General features: G+C 31.5%; 2 protein-coding genes across 2 annotated transcripts in view; one reads left to right on the top strand and one right to left on the bottom strand.

Annotated features, from left to right (window-relative positions):
- The window catches only part of LOC140058184 (plexin-B-like), a 161,059-nt gene that overhangs the window by 60,522 nt on the left and 74,734 nt on the right, over positions 1-25,803 (bottom strand). The window lies entirely within an intron of this gene.
- LOC140059288 (plexin-B-like) overlaps positions 452-25,803 on the top strand; it is a 39,775-nt gene continuing 14,423 nt past the window's right edge. Inside the window, exons 1-23 of the mRNA XM_072105153.1 lie at positions 452-461; positions 578-1,383; positions 1,651-1,866; positions 2,084-2,212; positions 2,492-2,604; positions 3,290-3,407; positions 3,730-3,886; positions 4,424-4,520; positions 9,503-9,617; positions 10,074-10,208; positions 11,086-11,187; positions 12,144-12,231; positions 13,462-13,628; positions 13,952-14,124; positions 14,836-14,935; positions 16,234-16,373; positions 16,540-16,704; positions 17,706-17,793; positions 18,405-18,683; positions 19,052-19,210; positions 19,728-19,956; positions 20,727-20,869; positions 22,404-22,522. Coding sequence (XP_071961254.1) covers positions 452-461; positions 578-1,383; positions 1,651-1,866; positions 2,084-2,212; positions 2,492-2,604; positions 3,290-3,407; positions 3,730-3,886; positions 4,424-4,520; positions 9,503-9,617; positions 10,074-10,208; positions 11,086-11,187; positions 12,144-12,231; positions 13,462-13,628; positions 13,952-14,124; positions 14,836-14,935; positions 16,234-16,373; positions 16,540-16,704; positions 17,706-17,793; positions 18,405-18,683; positions 19,052-19,210; positions 19,728-19,956; positions 20,727-20,869; positions 22,404-22,522 — 3,848 coding nt within the window. The remainder of the gene's footprint in view (positions 462-577; positions 1,384-1,650; positions 1,867-2,083; positions 2,213-2,491; positions 2,605-3,289; positions 3,408-3,729; positions 3,887-4,423; positions 4,521-9,502; positions 9,618-10,073; positions 10,209-11,085; positions 11,188-12,143; positions 12,232-13,461; positions 13,629-13,951; positions 14,125-14,835; positions 14,936-16,233; positions 16,374-16,539; positions 16,705-17,705; positions 17,794-18,404; positions 18,684-19,051; positions 19,211-19,727; positions 19,957-20,726; positions 20,870-22,403; positions 22,523-25,803) is intronic.

Here is a 25,803-nt window from a genome sequence, read left to right as displayed (position 1 = left end):
TTACAAGTTATACAAATTTATGCAGAAAAAGGGTATTAGACAAAATTGATACTATACTGATACTATACATACTGTACTTAACTATCAGTCCAGCATGTAATCTGAAATGAGCAATATTATCTGTGTGGGATATTTTTCTATGCTTGTTGGTCTTGTCAAAAAATCAATCTTAGTACAATCCAGTTTTAGCTTTTTAATTAATGAGTATAGGTAGTACAATGCTATTCAGTACAGGCATATAAAACTTAATCATTAATGATTCATTGTATTTCGTATTTTAAAGTAGTGTTTTGTTATTTTTTTTTATAAGGTAATGACGTTCTCTCAACTTTAAATATGGGTTTGCCAACATTGTTCAACATTTTTGCATTTCTGCTATATTCTTCAACATTTCTGCCAAGCATCGAAGCATTCGACAATGATGTGTTACTTGAATTTAAACCTCATGAAAATGAAGATCTGTACCATGTCAAAATACATAGTACAACAGGAGATATCTACATAGGAGCTTACAACTCACTGTACAGACTGTCAGAGGATTTTAACATCAGTGCTAATATTTCAACATGTTCATCAGATGATTGTGATAACATTAATAAAATATTAGAAATTGATTATGATCGTGAACGATTGATCACGTGTGGAGGAGGAAACAATGGAAGATGTGAAGGAAGATCTCTTGTGGATTTAAGTTTTGATGGAAGTGATATGAAAGATAGAATAGTGAGTGAACTGTCAGCAGTTGGAATCATTGCTCCTGGTGTGTTGAGTGATGATGATAAGCAATATGACCGTTATATCAAACAAAATGTTTTATATATGTCATCTGGGCATACATCATTGAATCCTACTAAATATTCTTACAGACATATTCATTCCAGAAGGAGTCTTAAAACAGATAGAATATTTCAAACTTTTACTCCATTTAATGCCATCATACATTCTTACAGTAAACCTGTGCAATTCAAAATTGCATTTGATTATGAAGGATATACTTACTTTGCTGCATTTAGACCTGATGATACTGATTACTTTCATTCACGACTGAGTCGTGTTTGTCAAGAAAATTCATTTGATACATTATCCGAGATATACCTCAGCTGTGTGTATAGTAATGTTGATTACAACTTGGTACAAGCCATGTCTGTGGGTCCTGCAGGAGCTCAGTTAGCTACGTCACTAGGCTTACAAGCTGGAGATAATGTATTGTATGGAGTGTTTGCTAAAGGTGATGGAAGTGGAGTTGCCACTGGACAATCTGCATTGTGTATTTACAAGTGGAATGATATTGAAAATGCATTCTTCAAAGCACTCAATGGATGTCTTAACGTTGATAGTGATGTCCATACTCTAGACTATGCAAATGAAGCTAATTGCCCACAAGTATGATATTTATTTTCAAACTTACATTATTTAGTCTTGTTACTTATTTGGTGTGGGAACCTTATTTCAAACATGTGGACAGATGCTGTGTTTTCTAAATCCTACAGTATGGCAATACTAGTCAATCAGTCTATAAACACTCATTCTGGTTTGTTTTCAATTATAAGACATGTGAAAAAGTGGATTTATTATAATTCTAAAATTTAATCAGTTTATTAACTGATACAAATTCAAGTTAATAATACTGTTTTGTTTTTTATAATGAAGTCTTTCAGTTTTACTGCTGCTGATATTCAGTCATTGATGTGTCCAGCAAACGGTGCTACACTGTTCAGACTTTATTCACAAGGTACCTACACAGAAGCAGCAGTATCAGAGGGATTGCTAACAGTTAATGATAAAATACTAACATCAGTTACTACAGCAATTGAAGAGAATCGCACAATAGCATTCATAGGCACAGATAATGGACAACTTATTAAGGTTAGTATGAAATTAGTACTGTACGCGACAATGGTTTATATAAAAACTACTATTTTATCAATTTAGAAAAACGACTGGTGATATTAAGACCTAAGATAAGGTACAGAGGCATATTTGTCAGCAGCATTTATTCACAGGTTGTTCTACTAAATTAGCATTCTGTCACTAATATTGGCTAGTTTTAACACTGCTTAAATGTAGAAACATGTTTTTTCAGGCCGAGTTAACCAACAAAACTTTATCTAGAATGTATGAGACTGTCACCATAGATACAGGTCAAGAGGTCAGATCAGACACATTTATAGATGACACATCTGATTATATAATAGCACTCACAGCTAAAAAGGTAAGTCTATTTTATTAATTGTTTGTCGTTTGTTGTGGTGTTTGTTAAATACTTGTTACATAATGTTTTTAACCCTATATAAGGCATTTTTTTAATTCAATTTAAACCCCTACAGTTTATAAAATGTTTTCATTACTTTTACAATTATCATTAATTGATCCTTGTTTGTAATGGTAAATTTGAGTTTTAAAGTTTCTTGTACTTTTTGTTGTTTTAGTTGTTGATTATGTTTCATAATATTTCTTTATTTTTCATAATTACCACATTACCTGTTATTAGTTGGTTAAGTTGCCAGTAGCAAACTGCAGTCAGTTTATCACATGTGATGAGTGTATCAGACCAGGTCAGCTAGATGCAGATCCTTATTGTGGATGGTGTACACTACACAAAAAGTAAATAGAATTATTTTCTTTTTTTCAATCCCAAAATATTATTTTATCTTGTATGGGCTCTGTCTAAAGTGTCTTTTTCTAATGCATTTGACAACGTTGAAACACCGGTTCTCGTCAGATCACCGAAGTTAAGCAACGTTGGGCCTGGTTAGAGCTTGGATGGGAGACCATCTAGGAATAGCGGGTGCTGTATACGAAGCTGGGGTCTCGTTAGGCATTTGAAATCCGCACTGCTGACTCTTATGGCAGCCCCTGCATCTAGTATCTGCCTTAGACCTCTGGTCAAGGTGGGCACTGGACGAGAGAAGCCCTTGATCAATGTCAGGACCAATCAAGGTGCTTTAAAACTGTCCTGGCTTTGTTTGTATCAAACCTGTTAGTGGCAGTAATTATCGCTGTTGGTTTCGATTGAATAAAATAAAAATAAAAAAATTTAAATAAAAATCTGTTTGGAGATTTTGAGTTTTTTTAACTTTTTCAGATATTTTTGTAAAATAATAAACTATTACTTATTAGAAATGAGTTTACTGTACTGTCTAAAGGCTACATTATTTCAGGCTTAATTATTTACTGTATTCAATCTCTCTTTTTTAAATACAAACAGTTAAAAAAATCTGAATACAAATCAAGAATTTAAATTTTCTTTAGTGCAGATGGCACTTACACTTGTCTTTTATTATTTTAGATGTACCAGATTTAGAGAATGCCAACAGTATCCCTGGTTGCCAAGCAACAGTGCACAATGCATTGTGATTACAAGTGTTGAACCACCTTTTATTCCTCAAACTTTTGAAAATATCAGCGTAAGTTGTGAAGAACAATTTATTAAATTTGTTTTCTAGGCTTGTAATATTTAATAATAATAACATGCCATTGACTGGAGAATTTTAGCACTACTAAGGCAGGGGTATTAGTACAAACTATATCTATATTATCGGCACATCTATATTAGGGTTCAAGCCACTCCTCGGCCATAATAATTCTGGACTCAAAACTGGCTGGAGATCCAGTGTACATCTGGCTTGTGATGCTTGTTCACAAAAGGAATTATACAATTATTTAATAACATGTTTTAATATGTATGTAACTCCAATAAACCGATAGTTTAAATGTTTTTATTCATAGATTTCTCTAACTGTTGAGCAACTTCCTCCTTTAAACATCAACCAAAATTATAATTGTAAATTTGGTGACTTTCAATCATCTGCAATAAAAGATAGAGAAACATTAACTTGTAATTCACCGCCTTTATCACATGTGCCACATATACCAACCAGCCAAGGTGAGTTAAACATGGTAATATGCTTTACTTTCTGTTTTATTGTTCTTTATTTAATATAACTGTAGCAGTGGCTGTACTAGTATTTCACACATGGTATGCATTCTCCTCTGTAGGAGGTGTATATACTATTAATAGCTCATGAGGAAATAGGTTTTTGTACACACTATGGATTACAGAAATTATGCACTCATTACTCTACATTGGCAACAAGGGGATTCCCCTAAAGTGACCCTTGTTTCAACCTACTGATATCTTAAGCTTTGTCTACACTATCAAACTTGATTAACAAAACAAATATGGTAGTGATATGCCCAAATCATTGTCTCCATATATGGGCACATCGCAATTTTTGGGAGTCATTTGCACCAACTATTTAAACCTATCTACCTCTGGAAAAAAAGTAATTAAATATTACATTTAGTTTTTTTGTAGAGATTTTTGTATTGAATTTTCAATTATTGTATTTACCCATGAAATGTATTTGAAATTAAGGCCTAGGCCTACACAGTAGCTAACCTTTAAATAATTTGTTTACAGCTTTTGTAGATGTTATTTTATCAGTTCACTCATCTGTAACTGACGTTGATTTTGTTTCCACTGACTTCACATTCTTTGACTGCAGTGCCATTACTTCGTAAGTACTGATTGTTGTGACTGAATTGACTAAAGCATGTGTAATAATAAATTTCACTACTTTAACTTTCAAATTTTTAATGTAAACACACATTTTCTAAAGGTAATAACGAAATAAAAGGATCTGAAATTCAAGTGACACATTATTTTAAGGAAATGAACATGTTTAGTTTCACTGTCATCTTTACCAGGTTGCAATGTACATAATTTGTTATAATCTCACTGTCATCTTTACCAGGTTGCAATGTACATAATTTGTTATAATCTCACTGTCATCTTTACCAGGTTGCAATGTACATAATTTGTTATAATCTCACTGTCATCTTTACCAGGTTGCAATGTACATAATTTGTTATAATCTCACTGTCATCTTTACCAGGTTGCAATGTACTTAAGTTGTTATAATCTCACTGTCATCTTTACCAGGTTGCAATGTACATAATTTGTTATAATCTCACTGTCATCTTTACCAGGTTGCAATGTACTTAAGTTGTTATAATCTCACTGTCATCTTTACCAGGTTGCAATGTACATAATTTGTTATAATCTCACTGTCATCTTTACCAGGTTGCAATGTACATAATTTGTTATAATCTCACTGTCATCTTTACCAGGTTGCAATGTACATAATTTGTTATAATCTCACTGTCATCTTTACCAGGTTGCAATGTACTTAAGTTGTTATAATCTCACTGTCATCTTTACCAGGTTGCAATGTACATAATTTGTTATAATCTCACTGTCATCTTTACCAGGTTGCAATGTACTTAAGTTGTTATAATCTCACTGTCATCTTTACCAGGTTGCAATGTACATAATTTGTTATAATCTCACTGTCATCTTTACCAGGTTGCAATGTACATAATTTGTTATAATCTCACTGTCATCTTTACCAGGTTGCAATGTACATAATTTGTTATAATCTCACTGTCATCTTTACCAGGTTGCAATGTACATAATTTGTTATAATCTCACTGTCATCTTTACCAGGTTGCAATGTACATAATTTGTTATAATCTCACTGTCATCTTTACCAGGTTGCAATGTACATAATTTGTTATAATCTCACTGTCATCTTTACCAGGTTGCAATGTACATAATTTGTTATAATCTCACTGTCATCTTTACCAGGTTGCAATGTACATAATTTGTTATAATCTCACTGTCATCTTTACCAGGTTGCAATGTACATAATTTGTTATAATCTCACTGTCATCTTTACCAGGTTGCAATGTACATAATTTCTTATAATCTCACTGTCATCTTTACCAGGTTGCAATGTACATAATTTGTTATAATCTCACTGTCATCTTTACCAGGTTGCAATGTACATAATTTCTTATAATCTCACTGTCATCTTTACCAGGTTGCAATGTACATAATTTGTTTTAATCTCACTGTCATCTTTACCAGGTTGCAATGTACATAATTTGTTATAATCTCACTGTCATCTTTACCAGGTTGCAATGTACATAATTTGTTATAATCTCACTGTCATCTTTACCAGGTTGCAATGTACATAATTTGTTATAATCTCACTGTCATCTTTACCAGGTTGCAATGTACATAATTTCTTATAATCTCACTGTCATCTTTACCAGGTTGCAATGTACATAATTTGTTATAATCTCACTGTCATCTTTACCAGGTTGCAATGTACATAATTTCTTATAATCTCACTGTCATCTTTACCAGGTTGCAATGTACATAATTTGTTATAATCTCACTGTCATCTTTACCAGGTTGCAATGTACATAATTTGTTATAATCTCACTGTCATCTTTACCAGGTTGCAATGTACATAATTTGTTATAATCTCACTGTCATCTTTACCAGGTTGCAATACATAATTTGTTATAATCTCACTGTCATCTTTACCAGGTTGCAATGTACATAATTTGTTATAATCTCACTGTCATCTTTACCAGGTTGCAATGTACATAATTTGTTATAATCTCACTGTCATCTTTACCAGGTTGCAATGTACATAATTTGTTATAATCTCACTGTCATCTTTACCAGGTTGCAATGTACATAATTTGTTATAATCTCACTGTCATCTTTACCAGGTTGCAATGTACATAATTTGTTATAATCTCACTGTCATCTTTACCAGGTTGCAATGTACATAATTTGTTATAATCTCACTGTCATCTTTACCAGGTTGCAATGTACATAATTTGTTATAATCTCACTGTCATCTTTACCAGGTTGCAATGTACATAATTTGTTATAATCTCACTGTCATCTTTACCAGGTTGCAATGTACATAATTTGTTATAATCTCACTGTCATCTTTACCAGGTTGCAATGTACATAATTTGTTATAATCTCACTGTCATTTTTACCAGGTTGCAATGTACATAATTTGTTATAATCTCACTGTCATCTTTACCAGGTTGCAATGTACATAATTTGTTATAATCTCACTGTCATCTTTACCAGGTTGCAATGTACATAATTTGTTATAATCTCACTGTCATCTTTACCAGGTTGCAATGTACATAATTTGTTATAATCTCACTGTCATCTTTACCAGGTTGCAATGTACATAATTTGTTATAATCTCACTGTCATCTTTACCAGGTTGCAATGTACATAATTTGTTATAATCTCACTGTCATTTTTACCAGGTTGCAATGTACATAATTTGTTATAATCTCACTGTCATCTTTACCAGGTTGCAATGTACATAATTTGTTATAATCTCACTGTCATCTTTACCAGGTTGCAATGTACATAATTTGTTATAATCTCACTGTCATCTTTACCAGGTTGCAATGTACATAATTTGTTATAATCTCACTGTCATCTTTACCAGGTTGCAATGTACATAATTTGTTATAATCTCACTGTCATCTTTACCAGGTTGCAATGTACATAATTTGTTATAATCTCACTGTCATCTTTACCAGGTTGCAATGTACATAATTTGTTATAATCTCACTGTCATCTTTAAGTACATAAGGAAATCAAATACAATATTGATTATATTGTTGTAATGGGACAGTTATAATTGTGTAATACGTTACTGTACAAACATTTACAATGCACACAAGATTGGTTCCTTCAAATTGAATTTGGATTGGAACCATGATAGCAAATATGATAGCTGTGAGGGAATGAATAAACACAGTCAAATACAGTATTTAAAACCATAATTTGTAATCAGATAGATAGTTCAGCAAAATTAACCAATAAAACTTCCTTTCAAGTCATTCAACTCTTCAGATATGTGTTTATTGATAGATTAGATAACACTTTTTTTATTTATCTTAGTTGTAATGTATAATTTAAGTATTTTTTTAAATTCATTTATTATCAGACTCTTTGGTTGGTCAAAAATGTCTGGAAAGTTTTCAGAGTTCCTATCAGAACAAAATAAATATCTGGTGGCTTTTTAAAAGTATGGCAACACCTTAGGAACACAATATGGTTTTCCCACAATTATCCAGAACTTTTTGATTCTTAAGAATGATTTTGACAGCTTAGTTTTTTTTTTTTCTAATTTTCACTGACAGGAAATAAAATCATAAACTACTTTGTGTATAAAGTACATGAAGAAATTTAGTTTAGAGTGTAAGAGAAAACTGTTTATATTTTAAAACATAACTGTTGAGAGTGATACTCTCACTGTGTTAAAAACAGTTACTGTTAGTGTTTTGATAATTGAACTAGATTCAAAAGATTCATTTCATTTGATTATTATTATTGTATTAAGTTGAGTTATTATTTGTGTTATTTTGAGAAAGTAGTTGTAAGCCTATTAAATGTATAGGTTGTAAGTATGATTGCTTTCCTGAATGATCTTTAACCTTCACAGAAAATTTAACAAGAAGTCGAAAAAGCATGTGGACAATGTCCAGTGTAGGCTGACAGTGACCAGGAATTCATATAATTCCCTCAACCCTTAATAAATTCCACAGTATAATTGTATGCAATCTTGATAATCAACGCCGTTTACTTGACTTGCATGTGCAGTCAAGTATGCTTTAATGCCATTCATTTACAATCAGGTTATTTAATCAAGCATAGAAAATACAACAATGTTTGCTTTTACTGTTTCTTGGTATTAACTTGTCAGCCTCTGACTTGCTGTTACTGAAACCAGAACTGTAAACCTTCTCTATTATGTCATCAAGGATTTGATTCTGTTGGTAAAGTTTTCTGTATTGTTTATTGAATTTTATTTCAACAATAACTTTACCTAAATTTAGCCTATTATTTTTGTAACAAAAAAGGTTATTTTGAGTCAAAGGGAAGTTGCCATGGGAAAATATGTTCATACCTTTTTACCAATACTGTACTTTTGTATGTACAATTATAACAAACTAATACTAGTGCTCTCTCAAATCTGAACTCAGTGAGTTATTCTGTTGTTAAATGTACTATAACAGACCTAAGTGTATCCACTGATTTCCTTGGTTAATTTCGTACCATGTGCTGTGAATTATTTTCTCCCATTGTTCAAAGTAATATTAACAGTATAATCAAAATAGTTTACAGTAGACCCCTAGGGGACACTATGGGACCTAAAAAAGTCTCCTTACAAACAAAAACAAAAAATATACGCGTAAATGAATGAATTGAACTCTTGATTTTGAGAAGAATTTTAACTTTAGCAAACTGTGATGCGTTTGCACTGGTCATTACCTTAACAAATTACTGTATACATTTGTGCTCAGAATTTTTAAATAAATACAATAGATCATTATGTTAATTCAGCGATTTTGAGACCCTAGGTGTTCCTTTTGTTAGGGTGTTAAACCATAATTCCCCTCGTTTTGCGTTTTATGTCCCCTGAGGAGTGGAAAAATGATGAAGTATATGATATAATTATTATCTTTATTATAGAATAAAAACATATTTATATCGTTGGCATGCGTGTCAATAAGATAAAGATTGACACACTTGTAGTACAAAATAAATACATGGTGTTTTACTTTTAACAATATTGTTTTGATTTTGTTCTCAATACTGTAGTTGTTCTGAATGTGTTTCAAGTTTTACTTGTGATTGGTGTGTCTACGACAACAAATGTACCCATAATGCATCAACATTGTGCACAGCAGACGACAAAATTATTTGGAATGGAAATGTAAGTTATTATGAATTTTTTTCCGTTTTTGTTCTGTATAATCAAATGGAAGCTGAACTTCTATTGCTCAAATAAGCACTTTTTGAGACAACGTGGTTAGGCTAATTGTTTTTGGAAGGGTGCGATTTGGTTGCTCAGTTTACAGTATGACGCTTAAGGGAATTATATTACGAGGTGGCTGATGCATGCCTTGTGTCCTTAGGCAAGATACTTTAATCTGTGCAGATGGAACATTAGGTGCCAGATATAGAACTAGTAAGAATAATGGAGTATTCTTTATATTGTAGTGATGTTTGTACTACAGTAGTTACTACAGTTGGTATTAACAGTTTCCATTAGATCTCTACTGTTATCGGTTTGAAGAACAAACAGAAAATTATCTATGTAATTATTGCATCCAAAATGTTTAATTATGTTTAATTGTTATCACTTATAAGCTATTGTTTAAATATGTAGGCTGCATCACCACCAAATGGTTTTCAAGGTCAAGGGTCATGTCCACAAATTTATCAACCAAATGAGGAACTTATTCATGCAAATATACGGAAAGAAGTCAGAATACCAATTAAGAATTTACCAAATGCTACAAAGGTAAACATTTAAAGTTGATAATTTTATGAATTTTCATTATTTATTTCCTCCATGATAATTTACACTGAAATAAACTGAACTTTAATTCATTCATTTATTGAAAATTAAAAACCTTTCACTCTCCACAAATAAACTTTTTTTCAACTCTTGAGTTTTACTACTGTATAGTCATGATAATACTTGCACTGCATGATTTCAACTGACCAATAATGTTATTCCATTCAATGTTTATATTCCATTCAAAATGTGAATGGAAAAGAAGTTTTACCCATTGACAGACTAAGTTATTTAAACTTTTTTCCTGTTTTATAGCAGGCAATTTGCACTTAAATTCTTTTTATAAAACTTATCAGCTGGTAAAAGTGCACTACTAAAAACTTTAATGAATTTGTAGATTAAGTACTATATTAATGAAGTTTTGATACTTTTAGTTTGCAATGAATATTGTTAGAGTAAGATGGCCAGACAACAACTAAATCTCAGAAAATCATATATTGGTGTTAACATATACATATAAGCTCAATGCCAGCTGTGAGCGAACAGAGAGCGAACAATAGCACACTGTTCATTAAATACAGAGTTGTTACCACAGGAGGACCATGCAATATGCTAATTAGCCATGGGTCACAATATTATATAAATAACTTAATTATAAAATAATTAAAGGAACTTGAAGCGTAGTAGTGAGATGTGTGTGAGATTTCCGTCCACTTTAAGGTTCCAGGAATCAATTCCCGCAAGAGATACAGTAGGGTATTAATATAGAATTGTTTAAGTGTAATAGGTAGGAAAGTTTACTTCATAATGTAGAAAAGCACCAATATACACCTACCTAGATTATACATGTTCATTTATTTGTCTGAGCTGTTTATTGTAGGTAAACAGCTATGAATGTGAGTTGGAAATTGAAGCACAAACCGTCAGGATCCCAGCAACAGTTGATGAATCAAACTCAAATATCACATGTTCACAATACACTGTAAGTATAGTAGCAACCAAGACATTTGAACAGATGGATTTAATGTACACATATCAAATAGTATTTAGTGACATTCAAATGAATAATGAAACAAAAATATTACATTAATATTGACACATTGTAGTTCAACCATGGACCTACAGTATATGTCCATGGTACAACTTAACCATGTACATACCAGGAAAAATAAATATAAATTCCAATACACGCGTTACAAAACCTCTTTTATAGAGTGCTTGATAATTAATCTCAATAGCAAGAGATATACAAAGAGTTATTATAACTATATGTAATTAAATTTATGTTTGCTGATACAGTAGTGGTTATAAAGTTTTTTCATTAATTTTCTATTCATAAATTTACTCTGTAATAATTATTTATTAAACTTAGACCTAAAAAAATGTTATCAGATGACTAAATATAGGTAATATAACTTGAATATTACATTTCTGATATTTTTATTCAACTTCAGATTTTTATTTTCATGCTATAGCAAAAATTATCCACCGTATATCCACCATCTTTTTTCACCGTCTAGGGAGTCACCAGACATGTTATTACATTGGGTTAACTACCTAACTACTGAAAAAAAGTCTTCCTGGTTTTTATGGAAGAATTTTGCCAAATTTTGTATTTGACCATATTAAGGAAAATTCATGTTTTTTCGTCTCGATTTCTGTTACAAATATTTGATTTATGTACAATTAACCAAATATTATTTTTAAAATTCATGCCTGTACCTGAGCTTTAATAAAGATTTGCTACCAATTCCATGTTAGTTGATTCATATCCACTAGAATTCTCGATAACAACTCCACTTCCAAAAACTTGTTGTTTCAGGAAGTTTTTGTGGTATAATTTTGCTGTAAATGTCACATTTCATCTTGGCATTATGCCAAATGTTATGTGAAATTCAAGTGTACTTTTAATTGCTTTTTGGAAACATTTCTTTTTAGTATGACTACACAGCTAAGGACAAGCAGGAAGTAAACGCATATATTAAAGTATTTTGGAACGACAATGAAATTGACAATGCTTATCAAGGTTGGTTTCACCTGATTGTTTACATTGATAAATATCATTAAATCAATTATTTACTTGGTAAACATAACATCATACATTTTGTTATCATATCCACATACCCCTGTTCAATTTTCCATTAAAAAAAATTTAACTCCTGAGACAAATACAGTATTCCTAGTACCTCTTTAAAAACCCTATTTTTATATTGACTGTTTCTGCTTATTTTGTGCTCCCAAAAAACCAGTAAACCAGTGTGCGGTGTATAGTGGACATTTATGCTACAAATTGAGGATAATTTATTCAAACAGTTATTAACCAAAAAAAAAACCTTTTAATAATGTCAGTTTAAAAACCCAAAGAACATTATACAGTTATTAACAGCTTAAAAACAGTCAACTGAAAATTCTTTAAGCTCGCCCAAACTGTCATATTCTTGAAAGTCTGGTTTTCCAAATAAATTTGACATACAGTTTTAGTTAAAGTATAAACAGAATTCAACCCTTTTGTTCAACTTGATTTCAGACAAACTGTCCACATGTAAATACAAAAAAAATATTTGAACATTTTAGCTAGTTATGATAGGTTCCTGGTTCAGATATTCAGAGATGTGGTTTCAGCTGACACTGACAGACAATTAAGTGTTTTTAACATAGTACAATTGTTGTTTAACCTTTAAACAGGAAGTTTAACAACAATTTACTTTACTAAGTATTGACTCAACACCACATTGTTCAAACAACAGGATGATATATCTTTAAATTACAGTCAATTTGTTTGTATACTATAAATCCCTACTTCATTCCCTTGATGGTTCTGGTGTCATTCTGTGCAAATAATATTATACCCAATTTGTTGGTGCCAAACCTGTGGATAATGTGTATTTGTTTGCATAATTATTAGTTACAGTTTTTAGTTTATCCTTAAATGTTATCATGACATATGTCTTGGCATAGTACATATATAATATTAATGTTATCTACTGTCATCCAACCAGGCTTTGAGACGTGTTTTCAAAACCTGGTAAATAAAACCAATTTATTAAATATCATGTGTTAGTTAGCATACAGCCATTTTATACGAACGCTGTCAAAATATGATAAAAATATGTATCATTCTTTTTTTATGTTGTTTTTGGCATTTTAATATTCAAAACAAAGTCACAAAGTCATAACTCATAGTGACACCTTCGTAATATATTTTATTATTTAATGCTTCATTTTTACATTTAATTTCTCTATTTTTATTTACCAGTCACATTGTACAAGTGTAGTGTTCAACGTCCAGACTGCAGTCGATGTTATTCAATGAACACCACTAGGTCTGGACTTGATTGTGTCTGGTGTACTGGAGACCAATGTTCCTACAGTCCATTCTGTTCATCAATAGTGAATGAATGTCCATCACCTGTTATTATTCAGGTAGTTGGAATCATTTTATCTTCCTTTAAAATCCAGCACCCTAGCCTAACTTAAATTTGTTTGAAATGTTGTTTGCTAGTCGCCCTCTATTACTCGTTCATAGTGTGTAATTTACATTACAGTATATATTTATGGCAGAAAATGGCAGAACATTTAGTCTGAAAATTAGAAAATTAGAAGAAAAGGGTACTGAAAGGGTATATGATATTTGAGCAAATTTTTACTCCAAAATATCCAATGGTTTTTTTTTTGTGATTACACCAATCATGTTTGTTTTTTTTTAAATATCCATCATGCTTATGTTTTACTAATATTATTTTCAGACTCTTCCCATCTCAGTTGCTACAGTAACTACTCAACCTGAACCTGATTTCACAGAGGTCATTGAACTGTTCGGAACTGATTTTGGACAGATGATTTCAGATATTGACAACATTATGATAGATAACAAAGAATGTGTAATAGTTGCTGATGGATTTAACATAGCTTTACAAAGGTATTTTATTTTAATTTAACATTAATTATGTAGCACTAAGTCTGTACTTGTTTCTGGTGAGATCCTTCAAGCTGTACATAAGCCAAGTTTCACACAGGACCAACGGAATAACATCTCATCCGGAAGATAGTGCACTATATTCATGTAATCCAACCCATAAGTTAGAACACAGAGAGAGATGGCGATTGAACCGTGAACCAAACCTATTTCATGGTTCAGTGCACAACACAGGTAATACCCTCAGTTTAACCGAATATGCCTCTCTTTCTGTGTATTGTGATAATGTGTGTATGGACAACAAGTAAATATATTATGATTGCTACTGTATGTATTCATCTTTTACTGATGTAATGCAAAACAGATCATAATATAAGTAGTTGATACCCATCCTACAGACGGGTATCTTTGACAACTCTGTGCTACCATGTTAAGATGCCTCAAATTTGTCTCATCTTATACAAACATTTTTTAAAAGCATTTTTATGAAAAACCACCATTCTAACATGAGATGAAATACACAGCACTTCTGTAACTTATCACACATAATCCATAAACTATTTTATTGGTTCGTTTATTAAGCATCATGTGCCATTCATTATTGCGATCCATCCTCAACATTGGGAGTAACATTGCATGTTATTTTTTTTATTATAATTATTTTTGTGGTGTATATCAGTAAAAAAAGAAAATTCTATTATTTACTATACACAGTGTGAAATGTAAAGCTCCTGTGTTTGATAGTGTCTCTCAACGTGACGTCATCATAACTGTTCAAGGAAAGACAAGTGCACCTGTAGTCATACTCTATCAGGTATATTTTTTCACTCAAATTTCACAATTGTTTTAATCTTGCCTTAATGTAGAAGAGTCAACCTTAATAAATATTTTTATATAATTACTAAAGTTATTTTAAAATGTTTATTCTACAGTAATCATGTATATTTGTTGTAAACTTGTGGTATTCATGATATTAAATGAACACTAGAACCAGCCAAGAGAAGAATACAAGTGAAGATACATTCACTTATTTCTTCTACGTTCACTCTTTTCTTCTACTTTCACTCTTTTCTTCTACTTTCACTCTTTTCTTCTACTTTCACTTTTTTCTTCTACTTTCACTTTTTTCTTCTACTTTCACTCTTTTTTCTACTTTCACACCTGCTAGAACGAGATAAGAGTGAAATTAATGCAATATCACTCTTTTCTTCTACATTCACACCTGCTAGAACAAGATAAGAGTGAAATTAAAGCAATTTCACTCTTTTCTTCTACTTTCATTCCTGCTAGAACAAGATAAGAGTGAAATTAATGCAATTTCATTCTTTTCTTCTACTTTCACACCTGCTAGAACAAGATAAGAGTGAAATTAAAGCAATTTCACTCTTTTCTTCTACTTTCATTCCTGCTAGAACAAGATAAGAGTGAAATTAATGCAATTTCACTCTTTTCTTCTACTTTCATTCCTCTAGAACAAGATAAGAGTGAAATTAATGCAATTTCACTCTTTTTTCTACTTTCATTCCTGCTAGAACAAGATAAGAGTTAGATTAATGCAATTTCACTCTTTTCTTCTACTTTCACTCTTGCTAGAACAAGATAAGAGTGAAATTAATGCAATTTCACTCTTTTCTTCTACTTTCACTCTTGCTAGAACAAGATAAGAGTGAAATTAATGCAATTTCACTCTTTTCGTCTACTTTCATTCCTGCTAGAACAAGATAAGAGTGAAATTAATGCAATTTCACTCTTCTCTTCTACTTTCACTCTTGCTAGAACAAGATAAGAGTGAAATTAATGCAATTTCACTCTTTTCGTCTACTTTCACTCTTGCTAGAATAAGATAAGAGTGAAATTAATGCAATTTCACTCTTCTCTTCTACTTTCATTCCTGCTAGTAAAAGAAAAGGATATTAACAATTTTATGAAATAGTTTCCGCTGACCAATTTTCATACTATAAATATATTATCTTTCAAACATGTTGTTATGTTTGTATATAAACATTTGTTTTTTTTTTAAATATTAAAAACAATTATTAATCATACAGATTGTAATACCTGTGTTTTATTAGTATATATTTATTAAAATAAACATTTTTTGTTTCATTTTAGAATCCAATTATATCTGAGTTGAGTCCAAGGTTTGGCATTCAAGCTGGTGGAACTACACTAACATTCAGTGGATCTAATCTGAACACTGGGAATGACGTAATGGTATCTATTGATGGAAGAGAATGTTATGTTACCAGGAGGTATGAAATAACATTTTGTACATTCATTATTTTCAAGTCCAATGATCTTAATGAAGCTGCAGGTTATGTTACAAAATAGATCATTCATTCATCATCAATTGTATATAGATTGACATGTAAATGATTGCCTTTACCAAATTCTAACAACTGTTGTTTCATTTTACAGTATCAGTGAAAACCAGATAATGTGTACAACATCAAACTATACAACATCTGGAGCTGAAGTTGCAGTAACAGTTACATTTGGAAATGCTGTTAGAGATAGTCCTACATTTACTTACACTACAAATCCCACAGTGACTGACTTCCAACCTAATAAAGGCATTCAAGCGTAAGAAGAATTTTCTTAATTATATAATAATAATGTTCAATTTAATATACCGCAAAATACAGGGCATCTCAAAGCGTTGAACAATCAACAGAAAATGTTATAAAAGAGCAAAAGCTTAATAATGAAAATGCAAAATAAAAAGGTGAGATTTGAGAAGTTGTTTGAATGTGTCGAGTGATTTGGCATTCCTGATTGAGTTTGGAAGGGCGTTCCAAAGAGCAGCAGCTGACCAGAAACAGGCGCGTTGTCCATTATATTTTTTTTAAGGCTGTCTAGGTATAGGCCTGAGTGATGACCTCTGATGATGACCTCGGTGTCCGTTTTGGCTTGAAAATGTTTTTGATAGAAATGTTGGAGCCATGTTTTGGAGTGATTTAAATGTGATGAAGTATCTTGTACATTACTCCCTTCTCAACTTGCCACCAATGTAGCTGTTCCAATACTGGTGTTATGTTATGAGATGCAAAGAATGACGAGCAACAATGTTCTGAAAATGCTAGACCTAAGCGATAGCCTTAGCTGCAAGCCCTCAAAGAAGAGAGGTTAATATACTTAATTTTGTAAATGGACAGAAACATTTTATTATCTAAAAAAATACTTGAGAATTATAGTCTTAAGGCATGTTCAGACCTAATCTGGGTTCCTGACGGAGTTTTGACTTAATATTAGTAAAAAGAAAAATATTTTGACACATATGGCCTTTCATACGTACACTGCTTGAGCTTTCAGGACAAAATCAAAACACTGACTGGTAGACTAAAATAATAAAAGACAATAATATAAAGTTGGGGCAATTAGTCTAGTTCAGACCTGCAGAGTTGTTTACTATAGTAAGATACAAACTGTACTGACCTTGACAAAAGCTCAGTGTATCAAATTATTATACAAAACAATGTGACAATGTTGGGCTTTAAGAATTGGAAGTAAAATCAATAAACTCCTTCATACTTAAAGCACCATATTCCATGTAATGATAATGTTTAAAATGCTTATTTTTGCAGAGGTGGTCAAAACATCAGAGTGACCGGAACAAATTTCCAATATGTACAGAAAGCAACGATGTTGTTAAATAGCGTATCAGCGGAAAATGTAAGCTTTAGATACATTTACATTTCTAATATAATAAATTTCAACAGAAAGAAAGGTTTTCCTTAAATGTCAACAATGTTTACATCCATATCATTCATCCATAAGAATATATCCATAATCCATCCATAAAATCTGAGTGCTTTAAAGCTTGGTTGCCACTAGAGACGCAACTCAAGGATGTAAACCCAACGCAATCGAGTTGACCAATGAAAAGTAAAGGTTGGAATAATCAATCGCTAGTGATTGGTCAAATCACTTATGTTACATGCGTGCTTGTGTTGCATCTCTAGTAGTAACCAAGCATAGGTCCTTCTCTGATGTAATTGTACATTAAATCATCTCCAAAAGCATCTGATTATCAAGTAAAGATAATTTTAAGATCATGTTTTTGTTTTCCAACATTAACACTCTGATTTCTCTTCTGTCTTATTTACACAATATAGGCCTTTTGTGTATTTATTTTGATTATAATTGTTACTAAGTAGAATTGTTTTGTCAGATTTAAGCAAAGTATATGACTTTATGAAAATTAATTAATTATTTTGAAAATTCCTTGTAAATTGTTCTTTAATGTACATAATAAATAAAGAAATGATGTGTTGTTTTTTCAGATCTGTATAATTCTGTCAAATGAGGAGATGGATTGTGAAAGTCCACCAGCTGATCTCTCCACATCAGGTTATCGTAGCAGACGACAGACAGACCGGACAGTTTTACCTTTGACCTTTTCATTTGATGGTTTCGTTCTTACATTGAGTGGTGATTTTGGATTCTCAGTTTACCCTAATCCAATATATTATCCCTTTGATAATATGTCTTATTATGGAGAGACTGTAGTAGATGGAATATACAGATATGACAAAGATATTGATGAATTTATAAAGTTGATTGTAAATATATAGTTTTATTTCTTCAGCAGTGTATTGCGTAAAAGCATTAAATCAACTCTACTTAACACAATGGAAAGATGTAATTGACAACGCAAGTAATTTGACTATTATCATGATGCAATGGTTGATCCATCAGTCGTGTCATGAATAGTCAAGTTACTTGTGTTGTGATTACATCATGCAATGCGTGCTAGGAGCAACCAAACTTAGTTTCTACTGCTGCACAAAATGTTTACACAAATCTCATAATTATTTAGTTAGTTAGTTTTTGTTCAGTGTAAAGTGTATTATTGAGCTACATTTATTTTAAAATTTGAAAAAGAACTTATTGAATCAGTTATTTACCGATTGTGATTTATTATTATTAGGGTTCTGACATCAACCTTGCTAGTGACATTGAGGATGTTGAAGTCTTCATAGGAAGTGTTAAATGCACTGTAAATTCAATAACACGTACAGTAGTTATTGTTGAAGTACCAGACAAGGAACCTAATCCAGTAGATGGTGAAGATCATCCTATAGTTAAGGTAAGCAAATGTTTGTGGTCACCAGATCACAAGAATAATAATCTAATTATTACTCCTTTTAAAAGTAACCTCTTAGACAGCATGGTACAGAAAAGGACATTTTATAATATTATTATATAGAATTTTTAGTTCAATTAAAAGCCAAGTGAGGTAACCTCTCATTTAAAAATAAAATACTCTGCTCCTGATTTTGCCAAATCTTCTGCAATTGACATATCTTTTATCACAAATAATGGCTTTTATAACACCTCTATGATTGTACTCTTGGTACCCGTTAAATGGGAGCAGTCAATCTTTCAAATTATTAAATATTCTAACCATCAACTCATAAACATTCATTATGTGTATAATATCCAAATTAATGATTGTTCTTTTTCCACAACAACCAAGAATTTATGTTTTTAAATGCTTTTTAGAATTTTTTTAAACTACTGCAAAATATAAAAGTTCAAAATATTATTTTACAAAAAACAAAATAATGGTGTATAGTATTATAATTCAATTTTTTTCTTTTCAGATTCAGCATGGTAACATTAATGTGACGTTTGGGCCCATCGAATATTCTTCCAAAATTCAAGTAGAAATAATTATTGTAGTTTGTTCAGTAATAGGTGTTGCAATACTTCTCTTCTTAATCATTCTTCTGATCCATAGACGAAGAATTAAACAATATGACAAAGAAAACAAAAAAGTTTATGTTGAAATGGAAAGAATTCAAGAAGAAGTACAGGAAGAAGCTCAATCAGGTGAATCATTAAAATCAAGCATAACATGACCTTATTTGGGCATAACACTGACCAAATTGCAGGTTAACCATTATAATTTATAAATATTTATTTTTTTAATAATTTTGATAATGAAAATGTGTGTAGTTGGTCGCTTTCTTGTCGATGCTTTTATTGTAGAACGTAATTTATTTATTTTTCTCTGTTCTGGGTTGACCGACTAGCATAGGTGTTTAGCACCTGTTTGGTCTTTCCGTGCCTCCTTTTATAATTGTTTTGTCCAGAATATACAATCTTTACAACTGCCTTTTAATACATGTATACCTGGCTGTACTGTACATTCCTTAGGTGAACAATTCCATTTGTGCCATGATACTACCCCCAAACCCAACCCTGACCAACTCAACAGTTGCAGATTGTAGGCAATAGTCCAGTATAGATTTGTCATACAACCTTAATAAAGAAAAAAGGATTTTTATCAAATTTTGTATAATTATAAACAACATTTTTTTTTAATGTTTTTTCTATTTTAATTTAGATAAAGGATTGTAATTAGTATCATTCAACTGTTCATACATTATTAATCTCACTATACTTAAAATGTTGTACTTACCTTGTTGATATTAATAAATTTCCCTTCACATATTAATTAAAAATCATAGAGAAAATACAAACACAATAATATTGAATGAAGTATAGAAATGTGAACATTATAACCTAGTGTAGAATATTTGATTAAATACTTGGTAAACACAAACTTATCATTTTTATTTTATTTATTTTTGTAATAGCATTCGCTGATTTAACTGTTTACTTGACTGATTTGACGGCAGATGATTTTCAAGGGATTGTAATGCCTTTTGTTACTCATAAACAATATGTCTGTAACATGATGTTCAATGGCTTTGAGCATATTCCAGATTCACAAAACAAAGTAAGTTTGTTTATTGATTTCTCCACTCATATTATATCATATCACAGGCTTTGTCTCTTTAAAATTGCTAGTATGCTACAAAATGTACTCCTCAGCACATTTAGTGTGCTCTAGGTTTGCTGTTTTTCATGTGTAAAAGTTTACCAAACGGTAAATGGCACGACTCCAGGGAATTTTTTGGAGTGTATAGGCCCGTTCATATCGAACTTAGGTCGATAAATTTACTAGATTAACGAGATGATGTCGCCATAACTTCGATGTGAACAAATTATTAGGGCGAGATGAAGGAATTTCCTCGACTACGGTCAGTCAAGGCCATCGTCTCGACGGAATAGTAAATCCACTGGTAAAGCTAGAAAACGATTAAGGTAATTAACACAGCATGAGGCATTCAGAATTGGAGGTCACCAATACACCAATCAGATTAAAGCAAATTTCAACTTTGACATTATAAACATCAACAAATTAGCTTTATTTCTGAACCACATGTTAACCGAGAGCGACGATCTGTCATATTACTATTTTAAAACTTATTTCAATACATCTGTACCGCATTCATCATGTCCGAAAAAGTAAAAGCGAAGACAAAAAATGTTACATCTAGGCTTGTATGTAAAAGAAACATGATCTTCCCAAGTTCGCGCTGTTCCTCGGCATATCGTAGGTATCTGAGCCGTCGTCGTTGTCGCATCATTCGCTGGGATTCCATGCAGCTAGAAACGAACTCAACTAACGCAAACAGCAGCAAAGCAGTACCTTCATCTAGTTCAGTGTCGTCATTAATCATTTGTAAAAATATAGGTAAAAACTCCGATAATGATAATAACTGAGGAAGCATTGTGTCGACGGATCGTTAAGCAGTACTCGAAAAAGAAGAAGAAGGTGGTAGAATGGGTGCGTATACACACAAGGAATAGCCCATAATAAAGTGCCCTAACCTGTTCAACTGTACTTCCTGTTTGTGTCGGCGGGGTCGCGAGCACGTGATGCTTAAGTTATCTCGCCCTAACATGAGCCGTTGAACGCAATTTAATGAATTTAATCGAATTACCGCTCTCGTAAAATTTAACTAGATCAGTACTTATCTCGCCCTAAGTTCGATATGAACCCAACTTATTAGGCAAGCACTCCCACGCCTGATCTTATGAAGTGATAATTAGAAAGAGTTAAAACAACTATGAACAAAAATACTTAACATTCAACTATTCCCTATTCAGTTGTATTACAACCAGAGTTGTACTCCATGGTCATATGCCATAAATATGGATGAGTGATAGTGGTCAAAGTAACAGTTAAGCAGCAAACATTTCTGTTTGTTGTCCTAGAATCTAAGGGTATGTTCAGACTCACAGCTTTAGGTTAGTTATCTAACGCAAGGCGTACGGTAATCTGTGGCCTTAAAAATCCCGGTGTTCTTAGACAACGATCAACATTCCAATTTCTTGCCTTTAAACACTCTGATCAATAAAATTAATAATATGAAATAAATATTTGTGTTGTAATTATTTCTTTTCTAATAATTTACTTCACTTAGGATATTGAAAACATTACAACACGTTTACAACAACTTTCAGAGCTTCTTCTTAACAAGAGTTTCTTGTTAACTTTCATCAAAATGTTGGACAGCAATTCAAAAGTTACTGTTAAAGAGAAGTAAGTTTTTTACCCTTAATACTGCACATTTCAATTATTAGTGAGCCATCTTTACGTATGTTTTATATACTGTTTCAAATTCCACACAATCTAGCCAGTACTAGAAAATATTGTCTCAAATTGAATTTACAAACCGAAATTATAAGACTTTTAAAGTATACATCAACTCAAAAAAAAACTTTGCCTTAATTAAGATGTCTCCTGAATAGTGGTTAGCCGTAGTGTTAAAACACATTACCCTTTGTCTGTTTCACAAGAAAGTGTCCACTAAACAAGGTAATTGGCCATAATGTTGAAACAATATTGCCCTTGTTCATTTCAAATGACAGTAGTGTTTTAATAGAGGTGTGTATTCCCTTAATAGTGAGGTCTCAAAGAAGGTGTTTCACTGTAGTGTGTATCACAACATGTATTTTTTTAATTTGCCTCAAGTTAATATCATACCATTTCTTCACAGCTTTTACAGTTTTCAGTTCATTGTGGTAAAGTTTGGGTTTTTAACCTTTTGCACTCAACATTTTTTTTTTTATTTCAGTTAATTTGTTTGCATTCAAATTGTTTTATTCTTTTTGTTGTTGATATGGTTACATTGTTTGTACCACATTTTATGTTTACCTCCCTTACATATTGTTGTTCATTCCATTTTATTGAAAACTTGCTGCATGTTTGAAATAACAAATGGGGAAAATATTTGTGGTGTAACATTTTAAATCAAATTATTTTTACTTTAATATTGTGGTTTTTGTTTTTCATTTAAATTGAATATGATTTGTTTTTTTAAACCAACTTTAAAGATAATGTAATATAATGTTGCGTTGTTGAGGTACTAATGAAGACTCTTACTCGCTTGACTGTCGTAACACATATATTATTTATTCAGTATAATACTTCAGTACAATATACAACTATAAGTATAGATAAGGAACGGACAATCAATGATGCTGTCAGTGAGGTGTGGTGTGTGTAGGTCTGCTTCTGAAGAAGTGGCTGTGAGGTGTAGATGTTCTTCTGAAGAAGTGGCTGTGAGGTGTGTGCTCCGTGAAATGGCTGTAAGGTGTGTCTGGGCCCCCCTGAAACTTAGGAGCATATTGGCTCAGTTCATTTGCATAATGTCACTACGTAATATTAGAGGGTAACGATTGGTCCCAAGTTGATCCAGGGGTGTTTAAGTGGGAGTGATTAACGGTATAATAAGGTATTTCTGTGATGGATGACACTGTCAAATCTGTACTTAAATAGTGTCAATCACTCCTGGTTTAACGATGGGAAAAGTCACAAAATTAAGCTAAGTGTTTTCTTTAGGGATTCTATTATAAACTAAATGGTCATTAAAACATCTGGACAAACTCTCCTCTGGACTTTCTGGGTCAAGTTTGTGAACCTATTTGAATTCCGATACAAAGATCAATTTCTTAAATATAAAAGTATATCGTTATATTACATCCCTCTGTTTCCCTTTTTTTTTCTTCTAATCTATTTTAAATATATAAAAATGGTTATAATAGTGGCATGCAAAATTAAAGTTATATAAAAGAAAAAAACATTATTATACATATAAGCAAAAATTGAGTTAGCCAAAACCATTGACTCTGAAGTGTAACCTTATCACTTTCACTCTCTCCTCTCTCTTTAAAAAAATGAAATTAAAAATGAATTTGGTATAAAAATTCGCGTAAATCAAACATAAATCAGTTAAAAATAAAAATACAAAACTTAAAAATAGTATGTTACATTGAACATACGTCAAATTGTGCGACAACTCATCGCGTTCTAATGGCCTTCAAACATAAATCATCAAATCAAAACATAAAACTCAAGAAACTGTGGCTGATTAGCCTAAAATCAAAATGTCAAACTTAATCACTTAAAACTTTAAAAGAAACAAATGTGTGTGTCCCGTTGACACAAACTTATCCACAATATATCGTTATCGTCACAACTTTATCGATTTAAGCATTTATATTCACAGGTAATTACGATTTCAATCAATCGACAAACTCGACTTTTGTACTCAATGTCAAAAAATTACAATTAAAAGTACTAAGAAAATCTCCTGTTATTGTATATCAATTAATTAATGCTTGAGATTAACGACTCAAAGGTTAAACAAAATATTTGTTACAAAATATTTGTTACAAAATGATTGTCGTTCTTTTCAATATCTCAATATATCGATCATCAAAATTCAAAATTAATCATTATCAAAAAACTCGTTACAAAATCAATACTTAAACATAAATTCAATTCTCTTTTAACTGAAATCACATTATTATTAAACAAATCTCATCAAATACGTAGACTATGCTATCACTAATTTAGCAAATGTCGTAATTTTAAAATAATCTCGCAAAAAAATTAAATCAGTAACTTGTTGCATTATACAAACGTTTTATGAATCGTTTTGGCGATCCACTTATCGGTATCTGTTTATCATTAATAATCTCTTTAATTAATTTATCTGTATCGTTATATCTGTCAATATTCCACCAAAATTTGCGATCATTAGATTCGTGTTTTGTTTTATCGGTGTTGCGTTTGGCTGAAGTCAGTTTAGATTATGAAACTAAAACTTGGAAATGTCCTGCCTTAAATCTACCTCGGTTTAATGTCATATTTGAATCATTAGGTGCTGTCATAATTAAATTAGTTTGTTCCTTTATTTGTTCTTCTTTCATTTGGAATGGGGCTGCTAATCGCATGTTATTCTCTACACAGTCAATGTAAGGTTGAAAGTTAAGGGGTTCTACTTTAGTTGGATGTGTAAGGGTATCACTATCTGATTGCAATTGGGTTGGTGTCCTATCATGTTCGTCGACAAATTAAACATTGTTTTCGTCATTTACTACGTTAACGGTGTTCTGAATTTTCTCATTATTATTATTATCGGCGGGTTTATTCAACAATTATTTTAACAATTTAAAAAACAGTTTTAGTGTGTATATATGTAAACTCTCACTTTTTCAATCAAGGTTACAAATCAAAAATCAAAATGGTTTTGACTTACCCCTAATGCTTCGGATCCAATTAAAAATGAATTAAAGGAATGCAAAAAGTGTTCAAAAATGTCTAAATGTTCAAACAACGAATTAAAGAAATGTTAAAGGTGCTCATCAATGTTCAAATTTTCAAACAACGAATTAAAAAAATGCGAAAGGTGTTCATCAATGTTCAAAAAAGTAAATGTTAAAAAAAACGATCGAAAAAAAAACGGCGTGAAGTTGAAAGTCTCTAAACGAAACAGTTCTTGTCCGCTTGCTTCTGTTTTGATTCTTCTTGGGTCT

This window comes from Antedon mediterranea, chromosome 9, assembly GCF_964355755.1.
Source record: "Antedon mediterranea chromosome 9, ecAntMedi1.1, whole genome shotgun sequence".
Taxonomy (NCBI): Eukaryota; Metazoa; Echinodermata; class Crinoidea; order Comatulida; family Antedonidae; genus Antedon; species Antedon mediterranea.
The sequence above is the reverse complement of the archived record's forward strand: the minus strand, read 5'-3'. Positions and strand labels throughout refer to the sequence as shown.